At 29.6% G+C, this 16,166-nt stretch overlaps 3 protein-coding genes across 8 annotated transcripts; 2 read left to right on the top strand and 1 right to left on the bottom strand.

Moving 5' to 3' along the window:
- Positions 1-8: 8 nt before the first annotated feature.
- LOC118071791 (PI-PLC X domain-containing protein 3) lies at positions 9-2,319 on the top strand. The gene is made up of 2 exons (XM_035091194.1): positions 9-1,011; positions 1,377-2,319. Exons 1-2 carry the CDS (start codon positions 864-866, stop codon positions 2,291-2,293), a joined length of 1,065 nt encoding a protein of 354 aa, XP_034947085.1. The 5' UTR covers positions 9-863; the 3' UTR covers positions 2,294-2,319.
- Positions 2,155-16,137, bottom strand: LOC118071786 (coiled-coil domain-containing protein 47-like). 6 transcript variants are annotated; one of them, XR_004690941.1, is made up of 7 exons: positions 16,012-16,129; positions 14,810-14,940; positions 13,587-14,302; positions 13,092-13,189; positions 12,881-12,965; positions 9,473-12,810; positions 9,189-9,397 (listed from the first exon to the last, which is right to left on the bottom strand). XR_004690941.1 is itself a non-coding variant. In XM_035091184.1 (7 exons), exons 2-6 carry the CDS (start codon positions 14,879-14,881, stop codon positions 10,047-10,049), a joined length of 3,735 nt encoding a protein of 1,244 aa, XP_034947075.1. In that variant the 5' UTR covers positions 14,882-14,940; positions 16,012-16,129; the 3' UTR covers positions 9,191-9,773; positions 10,011-10,046. The 6 variants fall into 6 exon arrangements, 5 of the variants coding, with proteins under 5 accessions (XP_034947077.1, XP_034947078.1, XP_034947076.1 ...); XM_035091184.1 differs by having other exon boundaries at positions 9,191-9,773; positions 10,011-12,810; XM_035091183.1 differs by having other exon boundaries at positions 9,190-12,810.
- On the top strand, positions 5,159-8,434 carry Klp68D (kinesin-like protein 68D). The gene is made up of 4 exons (XM_035091188.1): positions 5,159-5,213; positions 5,373-5,649; positions 5,720-5,935; positions 6,125-8,434. The coding sequence occupies exon 4, from the start codon at positions 6,170-6,172 to the stop codon at positions 8,387-8,389; it is 2,220 nt and encodes a 739-aa protein (XP_034947079.1). The 5' UTR covers positions 5,159-5,213; positions 5,373-5,649; positions 5,720-5,935; positions 6,125-6,169; the 3' UTR covers positions 8,390-8,434.
- Positions 16,138-16,166: the final 29 nt, after the last annotated feature.

Below are 16,166 nucleotides of genomic sequence, written 5' to 3' on the forward strand. Positions count from 1 at the left end.
ATCAGTAATATACTTGTAACCAACACTTTAAATAAATTTATTTTAGTTGAATTATGAATAAAAATCGCAATCAATTTTTTATTGATATATTTTGGAATTAATTGTTGTTGTTTAAAAAAACTTAATAGAGAAAAAACTTCTAATATAAAGTTATTGTGTGTATTAAAAGATATATATAAACTAAGACTGAATAAAGGTTACAATCATATTATACCATTTTTAAACAGATAAATATGAATCAATAAATTAAATAACTAAGTAACGATTAAAAGTTTGAATTGATATATAATTCAATGGTATATAAATTATCTAGATGCTTACGATTGTTTTTATGTCCTTCGTTATAAACACATGTACTTTTCAACTGCATGTACAAATTATATAAAAACAAAAGCTTATAGCTCCCTACGTTTTCAATTACTATAGACCAAAATGTTAAGCTATCATTAACTAAAATCCAGTGAAGTTCAAATAAAAACATACATATTACTAATTGAATACTTTTATTATAGAAATTACAGGTTGTTTACTTTCTCATTGAGGTTAAGTTATTTTCGGAAGTTTTCGGGTTATTTCGTTTATGATCGAACTTTCTGAAGAACACGTAAGTTATCAGCTGATAATGACAATTGTCAACAAAAGTCAATTTCGTTGCTCAAAGATCTACAAATATTTGTACAAATTATGAAAAAGTTAATTAAAAAAATTGTCCGTATTCCATCAACACCGCTTAGCGAGCTCGGATATTTATGATGATAGTAGTATAAAAATTATTATGTAATTGTATCAAGTCATACGAATTAATTAAGAAGTGCAACATTTCAACGTCAGTGTTTATATAAAGCAGTTCATTCAATTTGGAAATGATGGATTTTACAAATAATTATTTCAATGAAAGTTTCATTTCAACCCATCATGAAGACCGAATTTTGTATACAAATTTGGAATATTGGATGACAGAGCTACCACCTTATTTGAAGACTATTCCAATAATTCATTTGGCAATTCCTGGTAAAGTTTGTTTAGTTTTTTCAAATTCATGATTCATTGATAAAAAAAACATTGTAAATAATTTTAAAAAAGTTTAAGAATATTTTCTTATAATTGTTTGCAGTTTAATTCTATATATTTTAGATTGAATCACATGCATAAATTATTCTTTCCATTTTTTTGAACGTCTCTAATTCATCAATATTAACAATAATTTGTTGCAATATAACCTTTGTATGTATATAATTATTATCCATTGTATTAAAACTCTTGATAATATTAAGAGCTCTGAAAAATTAAGATTTAAATTATGTACAATAATTCTGTTAATAAATAGATCCAAACTGTTTTAAAAAATACTCAAGTTTTGTATTCTTTACTTTCAGGTTCTCATAATACAATGACTTATACAATAAATCGTTTCAACAATGTCGGACCTGACGAACCATATTACCTTCAATTTTTAGGAAAATATTTTTCAATAATATCCAGGCCAATAATCTTCAATTGGTCAGTCACTCAATACGAAAGTGTAATTCAACAGCTCAATGGTGGAATAAGATACTTAGATTTAAGATTAGCATCAAAACCTACCGACAATGAGATATATTTTGTACATGGTCTTTTTGGTGATGAAGTAAGCCAACATCTTATCAATATTTCTAATTGGTTGGTTATTCATTCATCGGAAATTATAATAATTGACTGCCAACATTTCTATGCATTCTCAGATGAACATCATCATTACTTTTTACGTAAAATAAAAAGCATTTTTGGTAACATGATTTGTCCAGCAATATTTCATTTGCTACACATTAATTTGGATTGGATGATAAAAAGAAAGTATCAAGTAATTTTGATCTATAGAAATGAAATAGCTAAAACTGATTATGATTTATGGCCTACGAATCTTTGGCCAACCCCTTGGCCTAATACAACTCGTCCTAGAGCTCTTATTGATTTTTTGAATATTAGATTAAAAACCAGATTACCTGATACTGGATTTATATCTCAATGTCTACTCACTCCCGATACTAAATTCGTCTTAAAACACTTTTGTGGAAGCTTAAACAGAGATTTGGGAGCAATCTGTCGAAAAGCTACCATAAGATGGATTTATAAAAATTCTCCAGGTAGTGGTGGACTCAATATTGTAATAACGGATTTTATTTCATATGATAATTTTTTATTTTCAAAAATTGTGATTCAACGAAATGTTGCACTATTGGAAGAGGAAAGAAATACACGTACTCAGGCTTATTCGAAAGATCAACTAATAGGCAGTGAAAAAGGATTTTTTTGAATATATTAGTTCTATATCATTCCAGATTTCAAGTATTAAATTTAAAAAAAGTATTTATTTTTATTAATAGCTATTTTTAATATTTCATTTTCTTTATATCAGTATAATTTTGAAATGATTGAGAGAAAATTACTATCTCTTCAACATTCCTAAATTAACTAATTTTCTTGTAAATAATATTCATTTATAAAAAGTTCTACTCTTCACCGAAATTCAAATATCTCAATCAAGAGTCGATCTAGTAATATTTGTAAATATCGACCTTTGTAAAAAGTTATTTTGTTACAATAATTATGTACAATAAATTAATAAAAACTGCACATTGCATAATCACGTATCCAAGTACTGAAACTTTGTTGTTTTAACAAGGTAAAAATGTAAAACAGTTATTATAATTATTTTGTTCTTCATTTACAATCAGGTACTTTAATAAGTACCCAATATTTATTTTCAAGAATAAAAAAAAGACTAGAGAGAGTTTTTTTCTCATAATCTGTACAGTAATGATAATTTAATGACTTGAATCTAATTTTATGCTGTCAAATGAGCAATTACGTATTTAAAAAAGTAATGATAATTGACCTAAATGCGATATAAATTGTCAGTCATACCTCACCATACCGGATCATATTTAAATTACAACAATAACTAAATCACAAGGCTTTAACTTTAAGTTGTTTCATTCTTGGTGCCCGTTTCTTTGCTAATCTTTTTTGTTCTTTTTCTTCCCATTTTCTTTGTTTGTCAGGATCTTCTTCTTGAAGAATTCGCTCTTTTTCTTGGCGTCTTTTTTCTTCTCTTTTAGCAGCAGCAGCTTCAGCTCTAACTAAATGTGTTGTTTTCCAAAATGCTTCTTCAACTCTTTGTCGATTTTTATCAGTTTTGCTTTTGCCCTAAAATTTCACAATATATTTTTATGACGAATATTTTTATAATTAAATAACGAATATTGATTAGTAAATAAATATGCACCTCTTTTGATAATTTAAAACGTCTCAATTTGTCTAACAAATAGAATGCAAATTGGACAAGGGATTTCATCTTTTCAGTGTTTTCAACATTTGGCATTTTACCTTTTAAACTTATATTTAAACCAACAAGCAAAACTCTCTTAACATCTGGCATTGTTAATTGACCAGAATCTCTGTAAAAAAACAGGTATTAATATATAACATTTAAAATTATTGAAACAATTAAGTTTTTTTTTTGAAATTAAATTTGTGCTTACTCTTGCTGTTTTGGTCCACTGTATTGATCACTAATATGAATATAATCGATATACTGTGAGTATTTATTGAATGCTTGAAGTACTCGAGTATCAAGAATTGCTGAGGTAGCTTCAGCAATTTCAGACATGACATAAAATCCATTAGGAAGCCCAAATTTCTCGCCAGGTTTTTTTTCTGGACAATATGTTGAAATATCTGCTATATCTCTTGTAAAATGAAAGGCAGTCTTTTTTGTGGCTACTGCCAAAACAAAATTATCACTTTCATCTTTTGACATCTCAATCCTTAAATGAGCTTGATCATTTTGAGGCCTTAAAATCTGCGCCAAAACTGCCACTAGGTCCTGTCGTTTTATTAACTTTAATTCTATTAACAATGAATCACATCCGACACGACCAGAACAATAAATACTATACTGAGATTCACTCTCTTTCACTAGACCAGTATCCTGACCTTCTTCAAGGCTTTTTCCTGTATCTCCAACCAAAGAAAAATTATCTAAAAGTAACTGTTTATGCTCAGCAAACCAGGACTCTGCTATTCTACAATTCTTGGTCTTTCCAGTTAAATAATTGATGAAATATACAAATAAACCAGTTGCCATTAAAATTTCAAGATAAAAACTATCCCATCTTGCTCGCAAGTGAAGAGGAACCTAAAAAATGAAATTTTTAAATAATTTATAAATAATTAGTTATTAAGTTTTATATGATTTGTATCAATGAATAATACCTTAGTAATTGTTAAGGTAGATGGTTCATCAGACCTTCCACCGGTACTTCGGCCATTTCCTTCTAAACCTTCAAATTCTTCTTCGTCCTGGAAGTGATCGAATTCAGAATCTACATCATCTTCCACCATACCATCATCTTCAAACTCCTGATGGTTCATATCTTTGAATTGCTCAACTACTGGGGATTTAGGTTTTTCATCTTCAAAGTCTTCAAACTCTGCAAACTCATTGTCTTCTGGAAGCTCTTCATTGAAATCAGCAATGACCCAAACATTATTTATGAGAAGGATAATGCTTAGTATTACAAACCAGGGTTTCATTTTATCTGGAACGTAAAGTGATTTATTAATATATTATTTTTAATTATTAAAAATAAACAATGATTTAAACTATAAGAAGAAGACACTAATTAAAAATTCAATCGATATTTTTAATGTTTTGTGCAGTGATTTTTATAAAAATTTTCATTTTTATAACTGGCTTTATCTATAAATAAGATGAATTGAAAATTAAAAATCAATAATATAATATGATTATTATATTAACACTATTAACTCGAATTATTTTTAGAAGTTTACGAGCATTTGGACACGTCATTATTTGTTTCAAATTTAAAAGTTAAAATACTTGTACAACACAGCTAAAAATTCAAACAAAAGCAACTTTCATAGTAACTTTACTTACAAAATATTGTATTACGTATAAATTTTATAATTTTTATTACATAAAATTAGAGCTTTCACTCATGTGACTTACATAGAAATCAGTTAATTAAACTAAAAAAACACATATACTTCGGGTTCTACTAATATTGTCGATTGCGGTTTTCAAGACACTGCAATGTTCTGAAGTTGTCTCTACCTCGTGACTTGTTATATTATATTACTTCATGGTTCGATTAATCGATTATAACATTTCGCTTGTTGATAAAACAGGACTATAATTAACAACATCCCAGGTAAATTTATATCCAAAAATATTACATACATGAAATTTTATCTTTCAATAAACAAATCATTTGATTCTTGTTCATTTATACATATATTTTCTTTATATTGATAATAAATAACCTTTCTTGATCATAATATTTATTTCTACATTGGATTTATTTTTGTAGCTATATTCAACTCCAATTGGAGCGGAATTGGTTCAATGAAGAGTTCAAGTAATATGAACAGCCTGTGAGGAGAAATAAGAACAGAGGGGAAAACTGGGTAGAGTGAAATGGAAGGAGAGTAAATACATGGCGCGTGCGCAGGTGTATGTGAAACTCAGAGCTAAATAGAAATGATGGGCTTCAACGTATTCGATGAATTCAACAAAGATGCAACGAATAAAACGAGCGCGGTTGAGTCAAAAATTAATAAACCGCGACAAATAAATTGAATTAAAAGGTTGACTACTTATTTGACAACGGTTTTGTTTTATTGTGATAGTTAGTGACTAATAAGAAACACTTAACAGGGGTGTAAAGAGAAAGGACCGACGCAATATCTAGACTTTTCGCTGACAACGATAGAAAGACGTTGGTATGGACTCAAACAATGGATCAATACCCTTGTAGTAAAAACTGATGGAATTAAATAAATAAAGTAATTGAAGAATTGAGTAGAGAAATAAATACACAGATATTGCTATTATATTTTAATTGATTATCATTCTTACCAGTGAACATATTAGGTAAGTAATTTATTAATGTTTAAAACTGAAGTGGTTGAATGAGTGTAAATAAATATCTGAATAATTTTATAGATTCTTGAATTAGTTATCAATTTATAAAAGATTGTTTGTTCACCACTTTGACATCAATATGCAAATACATTTTTTAATAACTTTACTTTCAATAATTAATTCATCTTTTTCCAACAGGATTTTTTTGAGTTTTTATAATAGTTAAACTAAACTACTTAAATCATGGAGAAAGATAATATAAAATTATCAAAATCTAATAGAAAATCTGCGAAAGCTATGACCAATTCTGATGTAGGAACACAATGTGTTCAAGTAGTGGTACGATGTCGTCCAATGGATGTCAAGGAGACTTCTCGAGGTTGTTCCAGAGTTGTAGATGTTTCACCAGCTCGGGGAGTTGTAGAAATTCGTAATCCTCGTGAAGATCCATCAAAAGATAATGTTAAAACTTTTACATTTGATGCAGTTTATGATTGGCATTCAAGTCAACAGGATATTTATGAGGAAACAGTACGTCCTCTCGTGTCTTCAGTGTTAGATGGTTTTAATGGAACGATTTTTGCATATGGTCAAACTGGAACTGGAAAAACTTATACCATGGAAGGTTCAAAAAATGATTTAGAACGCCGTGGAATTATTCCTAGATCTTTTGAGCATATTTTCAATCATATTGGACGATCAGAAAACATGCAATATCTTGTAAGAGCTTCTTATTTGGAAATTTATCAAGAAGAGATTAGAGATTTACTTCATGCTGATCAAAGTCTACGTTTTGAGTTGAAGGAAAAACCAGAATCTGGAGTTTTTGTTAAAGATTTATCAACAGTTGTTTGCAAAAGTGCTCAAGAAATTCAACAATTAATGAATAAAGGCAATTTAAATCGTACAATTGGCGCTACGAATATGAATGAACATTCTTCAAGATCTCATGCAATTTTTTTGATTACTATTGAAATGAGTGCTCTTCCGAATAGTGATAATTTTGGATCTCAGAGAGGTGGAGGAATTCGAGTCGGACGTTTAAATTTGGTTGATTTGGCTGGAAGTGAAAGACAAAGTAAGACAGGATCTTGTGGAGATAGATTAAAAGAAGCTAGTAAAATTAATTTAAGTCTTTCTGCATTGGGTAATGTAATTTCTGCTTTGGTTGATGGAAAAACCACTCACGTACCCTACAGAGATTCTAAATTGACACGTTTGCTTCAAGATTCACTTGGAGGTAATTCAAAAACAATTATGGTTGCCAATATTGGTCCTGCTTCCTATAATTACGATGAAACACTAACAACTTTAAGGTACGCCAACAGAGCAAAAAATATCAAAAATAAACCTAGAATTAATGAAGATCCCAAAGATGCTCTTTTGAGACAATACCAAGAGGAAATAAGTAGATTAAAGGAAAAATTAGCTCATAAAGGAACGATAATAAAAAAGAAAAAGAAAAAGAAGAAGAAAGAAGATGGAGATGATGATGGAGACGAATCTGAACTTGACGATTCTAAAGAGGATAATAAAGTTTCTGAAGCGGAAAAGAAAATGATAATGGAGCAATTAAAAGCAGAAAAAGAAGAAACAGAAAATTTAGTAACAAGAATTAAGGAGTTAGAAAGCAAAATGTTGTGTGGTGGAAAAAATATTGTTGATCATACTAATGAACAACAAAGAGCATTGGAACAAAGAGCTGCTGAAATTGCTGAAAGAAAAAAACGGGAAGTTGAAATGCAACAAAAATTAGAAGATGAAGAGTCAACTTTCTTAGGAATGCGTGAAACTTATACAACTCTTCAACAAGAAGTTGATGTAAAATCCAAAAAATTAAGGAAATGTTTTGCTAAACTTCAAGCATTAAAGCAAGAGTTAGAGGATATCAATGGAGAATATAATCGAGATCGACGAGAGCTAGAAGAAACACAGCATGACTTGATGAAGGAATTGAAATTAAAGTATTTGATCATTGATAATTTTATTCCTGTAGAAGAAAAGCACAAAATAATGTCCAGAGTAAAGTTTGATGAAGATGAAGATGCTTGGGTACTAAAAGAACCAAGTCCATCAAGTATAGATTTGATTAAAAGGCCAGTATCAGTTCCAGGGGCCAGAAGACCTATTTCCGAGTATGCTAAAATTGCGTTAGCTATGGGTAGAGGCTACAGATATGCTGGAGAAAATATATTAAACTTAGAACTTGATATGCCTGCTAGAACAACATTAGATTATCAAGGTCCTGCGATAGCTCCAACAATTGCAGCAGTCTTAGAAGAGGCTTTACGGGATGAGGGTGATATTGATGTAGATGCTTCTAATGTAAGGTTAAGGACTCCTAAGCCTCGAATTCCGTCCGCTCGTGCAAGACCACGAAGTGTTGGAAAGATTCCTCAGATGCAAATTCCAGCGCCGGTTTATCCAAAGACACGAGGACTAGTTTCAAAATATATGAAATAAATATCGAATACAATGTCGACATTCTTTATTAATTGATAAAGTCAATATATTGCACGTTTTAACATAATAATGAGATTTGTATGTAAATAAAATTTTTCAATTGCTTTTATTGAAAAAGATTCTGAATCTGACATAAATGTTGACAGTATTGTAAGATTGAAAGATTTTTTTTCAATTGATTGATTGAAGTTTTAACATGACATAAACCTTGAAAATCATGTGGCGTTTTGAATTACAGCATTTCTTAGTTTATTCCTTCATTTTGTGATAAAGATGAATTGTGACAAGGTTGATATATAACATATATTGTGGTTTAATAAATAGCGATGATTTTAGACTGATTTAGAGTCTAGTCAAAGTGCAATTTATTTTATAATTGTAAAAGTTAATTTTTGTTACTATGTTTACTCAATTATGGAGTAATTTTATTTTATTCCATGAGCTGTTGATTAAGTTTCGTCATAAAATGTAATTAATATGAAATATTTACAAAAAATTTAGTAATTCATTTTATAGCTTTCATAAGAAAGCAATTTAAATTCTTTTAAAACTACTCCAAAATCGAATAAACATAATTTTAGAAAAGCTTGAACATATTTTAAAAAAAAAACTATTCAAATCATGTTTTTTAAGTTTTTCACGCTTATAGTAAGTTCGAAGTAGTAGACACATTTAACAAAAATAAGAAATATTTTAATAAATCATGCGAATTATAATAAAAACAAAAAAAAATTAAAAATTTGTTTTAATTGTTAATCATCAATTTATTGGATTGATAAATTTATCATTATTATTATCGAAAAAAGATACTAGTAGTGAGTATAATAACAGTAGTTGTAATTACTAATGAATCATCATTAATGATTAATTAATTACAATGAATACATAACACTTTGCTGTTTAAAAATGATATCTATTTCTAAAAAAAAAAAAAATCACAGAAGACGAATATCTTCTATTACTAATGATAACTAATTTTAAAAAAACTGTTCACCTTTATGACGGCCTCTGTAATAAAAAATAGACCAATTATCGAATATTTATATTAATTACTTAAACCTGGTGTATTTATTACTTTTCTACCTGATTCTTAATTCTTACGTTCTTCTTTTCACTCTGTTCTGCACTTATTGTTTATAATTAAAACCATATGATATTGTCACTATTGAATCCACTATTATTTATAAACAATTTTTACCACACCACTGTACATATTAGTTACTTATAGACAGAAGAAATTCTGATCACACAAACGTTATATTTTCAGCAGTCGAGATAACATTTCATTTTTTTAAATCAAGTTTCAACGAATTGATGATGATCCGAAATATTTTAAAGATATTGTTTCAATTGAATTTAACGTAACTATTGATGATAAAAGATCCTAAGAGTAAAAGTAAATATAGAATTTTTTTATGTTTTTACAGTTATGAAGAACGTTTTCTTAAAAAAAGCTCATTAAATGTTAACAAACATTTTCAGCATATTTTTTTTTTTTAAAAATAAACAATGAAAATTTTTTCATAAAAAAATGAATTTGATATAAAAATAGCTTATTGTTGTTATTAAACTATTTTGTAGTTTACAAAATAATTCGTATATTAAAAAAAATATCTCTTACCGCCCTTTTCATCGATTACGTGTTAAGGGTGATTTTTTAATAAAACCGTTGTGAATAATTTCCATATTGACTTTGTTGTGGATATCCAATAGGGGCTGATGGTGCGCCATATTGAGGTCCGCCATACACTTGTTGAGATGGATATTGATTTTGTTGCATACCAGGCCCACCATATTGATTTTGATTATTTAAATTATTGTATGGTGGTTGATTGTAATTATTATATCCATTATTCATGTTAGACATAGATCCTACATTAGGATTCATACTAGACATGCTACTAGGCATATTATTCATATTACTTGGCATATTATTCATATATCCTTGATGATTAAAACTCTGTTGCGGAGGTTGTTGATAATTAGAGAAGTTCTGATTACTTAAATTGCTGGGATAAGATATTGGATTCTGTTGATTTACATGTGGATAACTCGTTGGATAATTTGTAGATGGAGGAATTGAAACATTGGTAGATCCAGGAGGTGCTAGATCAACATTAAGTGAATTTTGTCGTTCTTTTTGAGGATTATGAGACTTCACGACATACTTATTAGGCAAATCGCCCATTATGTTAGCAATAAGCCGTTTTGTCTCGTTTAAAATAGCTGTTGGATCATTAACTTTAGCTTCTTTCTTCGATAAAGGTGATTTAGATCTAGATCTAGACCACGATCTTGATAACGAATTAGATCTCCTGGCTTTTTCATTTTCTGAAACATTCTTATCAGCTGCTTTATAAATATCTTCAAAAGAATAATCATCGTCATCATCGGAAAGATCTATTTTTTTATTTCTCTCATCTTCTTTTCGTTTTTTATCTTCCTCTTCATCAGCGAAAATATCAAGTTTCGGTTTCCATTTTTGATGATCGTCGTCAATAGGATTATGAGCTCCTTTTCTTGACGCAAATGGTGAAACACTTCTCGAAGGTTTAACGGGAATTTCTTCGACGTCTTTAACAGGTGTTTCAGCTCTTTGACTACTTGATCCACCTAAATTGACATATCCTCTTAACTTTTCTACTCTCGCAGGATCGGAAGCTTCTAACTTTTTCAGGAAATTGATTAGTCCATGTTGTTCATCAGTTCCTAATTCCTTAAAGTTTTGAAGAAGATCTTTAAGATCGTTATCAGTTAATTTTTCCATTCTTGCAGCATGAGCTTCAATAGGATCAATGATTTTTGGTGGTATGATTGGTGTTTCTTTAACTCTCTCAACTACTGGCGGTTCTGGAATGCTAGGAGTAGTTGAAATTGAGCTTGTAGTAACTGGTGTTATAACTTCTGTTATGGTAGGCTGTGTTTTAATTGTTAAACTTTTCACAAAACTAGCAGCTGTAACTGGTTTATCACTATGTTGTGAAGCTTCAGCCATACCAACTACTGCATTAATTAGAGTTTCTAACTCATCTTGGGAAACATTAGTTCTTCCTTGAGCAATAAGAGCTGCCGCTATTTGTTGAGCTATAGCTACTTTATCAATAGCTCCAATACCAGGAACACTGACAGGCTCTGATCTGATAGTTGGAAAGAGAGATCTTGACGAAAAAGCTGCAATAGACCTTGCAATCTCTTGAGCTTGTTTTTTCTTTTTTTCTTCTTCTTCTTCTCTTTTTTTCTTTTCTTCAGTCGCTTTATGAAGTAACTGAGCAATATTCTGAATGGCAGATTTCGTCGCAGCAATTGCTACCTTCTCAATCATTCCAGCAAAAAGTTGTCCCTTGAGTTTTTCTTTGACTGTCTCAAATAGAACGCTTACCTCTTCATCATATAAAAGCTCTTCGGCGGAATTGGGCTTGGCTTTTTCGGCAGCAAGTGCCTTTGAAAGTAAAGAGACAACTTTAGGACCCAATGAACCTAATTGAGCTTCAAGTGCTGTCAAAAGTCGAAGAAGTCCAACAATTTCAAGATCTTCTTTCAGGTTATCATCTTTGGCAGGGCTTGGCGATTTTTCTTTTACAGTATACGGTGTATAGTGGCGTGGCCTAGGCATTGGCGGACGCACTGATGGAACATAATAGCTTCGATAGGACGGCTTTTCTCGATATAAATATCCATATTCTCTATCTCTAACTATTTCACGTTCATGTCTCTCTCGGTATTCACTTCGTTCAGGTTTTATCATCTTAGTTCCTACATATTCTACATCATCATCACTTTCTACATGATGTCTAGACCTTTTACTTGGAGAACTACGCTCTTCTTTATCTCTTTTTGGTGGTGGAACCCATTTAGTTTCTGGTGGTTTATCTTCTGGAAGCTCTAACCGTTTCCTTATTTCTTCTTTTCTTTGAGAAAGTTGCTCATTGTGAATTTCACGCATTCTTTTATTCCAAAATTCAATCCACTCTGGTTTAAAATCATGTTTACTTGGATCTTTACCTTCAGCTTGTAGTTCTTTATATCGGCGATTCCAGAATTTTTTCCATTCATCTGGATATGCTGGATGTTTTTCTGGATTTTTTTCATGGAATTTCAAAGCACGATCAAGTGTTTCTTCAGCTCTACGAATTTGTTCGCGAAATTTATCCCATTTATCGCGTTCTCGAAGTGGTTCATTTGAACGTGATCGCGACCGGGACCGACCGTACCGAGATGATTTATTGCTCAATCGATGTTTTGATGATTTTTCGCGAGTTCGAATTGGACTATGAGATCGTGAACGTGATCTAGACGGTGAAGGACTGCTAGAAATGCTGGAAAGAGATGATAAAGATTTTGTATCGTCTGCTGGACCTTTCATTTCTTTATCGGCTTTTTTGGATAATTTTTCCTTTGTCATGATGCGAATTTTCATTCCTCTAAAATATAGAAAAGTTCAAATTATTATAGATATTTTGAGTGAAGTTTTTAAATATTGCTTAAACTTACGATTTACTAGTATCTGGTTCAATTTTTTTAGGAAAGGCTTTCTCCATGCTATCTTCTTTCTTAGGTTTTTCGTCAATATTCTCATCTAAGATCATATTTTCAAGTTTTAAAAATGCAAATTAAAACATGACTTATATAAAAAAGAAATGATATATACTTAAGGAGTTTTTTTTTATAAAAATGGAAAAATATTAAAGTAGATATCACTCACCTTTTTTTGATTCACCAGTCATTTCTGCCAATTTTTCTTCAAAGTTTGTCACCCAACGCACATCATAAACTTCCATAAATGTTAACTCGGGCGTTTCCCTGCGTACGTAGGAAACAGCCACTTTTAAAATAGTTTAATGACAAATTTTTCAACAAAAAAAATGTAATATTAGATAATAATTACATACTCCGATTTCCCACTAACCATTTAAAGTGGTATTAAAATTTGGAATTATAAAAAAAAAAAAAATATCTAATTTAAGTAAATCAGTTGGATGAAAATGATTCAATTTTTTTCCAAATCAATAATACCTCCTTAAAATTTCTCAATTTTGGCCAAAATTAGTCTAGATTTATTTTAATGTTCAGAAGGTGATTATCATTGTTAAGGATATTGAAAATTTTGGTCATGTTTGAATGAATAATACTTAAAATAATTTAGGCAACTTTGACCATGATTTTTAAAGAATAAATTTCAAAAAAATCCCTTACTTACCTAAAATGATAGTCCTGATAAACATTTTTAATAAATTGAAGTTTATTCTTCTCAAACTGGTTCTTATCCACAAGTTGTGGATGAAGTCTTCCAAACTTTTCTTCAATTTTCTTGGCTACTAGAACGGAAATTTCATTGGCGCCACGTTTATAATTGGGAGTACGCGGTAAATCCGTAATAGCACGTGATATTGTCGGGAAATGTCTATTTAAATAAGTGATTCGATGATTGTATGATGTGATGTGAGCCATGACGGTACGTGGATCACCACGTTTATCACATAAGACACAGGTGTAACTTGGTTCACATGAATCATTGTCAATAAGTTCCAATAAATATTCAAGTCCAACTAATGGAGAGCTTTGATGACGATCCAGGCTCGTTTGGATCTGCGTTGCGCGAGTTATTTGATCTTCCATGCCCGGAGGAACAGGTTCTCCAGGTGCCAAAGAATCATTTAATGAAGAAATTGATTGCATTGAACCTTTCATGGTATCTCTCTTTGACCATAATGACACTGGATATGGCCACTCATCTAATTTTATCTTATGTCTACTTGATGTGTTGTGTGATTGTAATTTATGTGAACCAAATAGTGCAATATTACAAATATGACACCAAATATCACCATCTTCTGTCCGAGAATATACTGGTCGAAGTGTTCCATCTTCTGCAGTTACACTGCAGCGCATCAATCTTTTACGATCACTTTCTTCCTGAAAAATAAATTTAAGATTAAGTAAAAATTATTAGAAAAAAATATATCCTACATAACAGTGCCTGATAAATGCACTCAAGTACAAGAATAATATTTAAAAAAAAAAATTCTATTAAATTTGAATATTTTATGTAATAATTAGTTACATAGTTAGTATAATACCATTGTAATGAAAAATGAAATTATTTCTAAAAAAAAAAAGAATATGATAAAAAAATAGATGTTAATATAAATAAATTTTGAAAGTAAAAATGAAAATCGTAATAAATATCAAGCATAATTTTTTAATATAAATTATGGGCTTTGTAGAGTTCGACGTGCTGGAAAAGAAAAATGATTTATGATAAATACAAAACCACATCATTATCTTCCAGAGTCTCATAGAAGAAATTTCATTTAATCTTCGCGTGATGAATCTTCATTGAAGTTATAGTTAACAAGATTTACTAGTTATTTTCAGACGTTTTTGGAATTCTGAACAAAAGTTTTTTCATCATCAGATTACCTTTTCTCGTTCTTCTTCTGATAGATGAGACGGATTGCGCCCCTCTATATCAAGGTCATCAAAGTTTTGCATACTTTCAGCTCTTTCAAACTATTTCTCCAATTATATATCGACCATTAATTGAAATCAATCTGTAATTACAAATGTTTATAAAAATATGTTTGCTAAAAAATGCACAATTTTCGACAAATTGTTCTTCTTTAAAACGCTTCAATAGAACAAATATCTATTTACTTACCCTTATTATTATGTTCTTAAAATATTCATTAAAGGTCTAAACGTTTAAAAACTTTTGTTTTACATAGTATGCTTTTTTATGTACTTTTTAATAGCAACTCGACGTATTTTATAGATTTCTATTCTATTCTATTTTAGAATTTTAGTACATACTTCTCTAGATAGTTAAATCATTTTTTTATTGATCAACCAGTAGTATTAATTATATGTACATTAATATAAAAAGATTCCAGATAGTATTTCATCAGGTAGAAATCAGCAATTAAGAAAGTTAAGAATGAAAAGTATTTAACTTATCATCATATCATAAATGACCGATAGAATTATTGAGAAAAATCTATGATTTTTCTCAATGACTTACTTACCAAAAACAATAAATAATGTATAGGCAAAACTTATACCTACAATAATAATACACATATAAAATTTTCACAAGTAAACTGAATAACTGATATCACATTTTAGATTGTAAAGAATCTTTTGAATTATCAATTCATTTATAGAATCAATGTAATTTTATTCTGCATCAATACTGATGAAGAAATGAAACAAATCAAATATTTGAATCATATAAAAAAAAATATGATATTGAAAATAAAATAAGTATAAATAGTGAATTTATATTGAATAGTTACTAAAATAATGAGTGAAATAAGGAAAAGAAATCAAATGGTCAAAAATAAACTATGTTCTTAAAGAGGTTAAAGTAATTTTTAACTTAAAAATTATGAAAATTTATATGTGATCATGAATCGTTACATATAAATAATGATTAAATTATTTGTTTAATTGTCACACGTCGAAGACTAGAATATTCCCGACAAATTGTCGATCATACGGATTATCAAACACAACCATAGCGAAACAGAAGATGCCGGAGTAAATCCGATAACGTGCCATAAGTCTACAGCTCATCGAAACAAATAACAATTAATTTATATAATACAATGACTTTTATTACTTACCAACTCCTGATGTAATAATTAGAATCAGAAATTTGACTGCTTAATTTACTTTTTTATAAATCACTAGCAATTTTTCATGCTAATTGATCTTATTGCAACCATTTTGATTGTAGTCTTGTGAAAACAGTGAGCTCACGCCATCTATGAACAAGATG

Source organism: Chelonus insularis, unplaced genomic scaffold (assembly GCF_013357705.1).
Source record: "Chelonus insularis isolate UGA/USDA-ARS -01 unplaced genomic scaffold, ASM1335770v1 contig_88_pilon, whole genome shotgun sequence".
Classification (NCBI taxonomy): domain Eukaryota; kingdom Metazoa; phylum Arthropoda; class Insecta; order Hymenoptera; family Braconidae; genus Chelonus; species Chelonus insularis.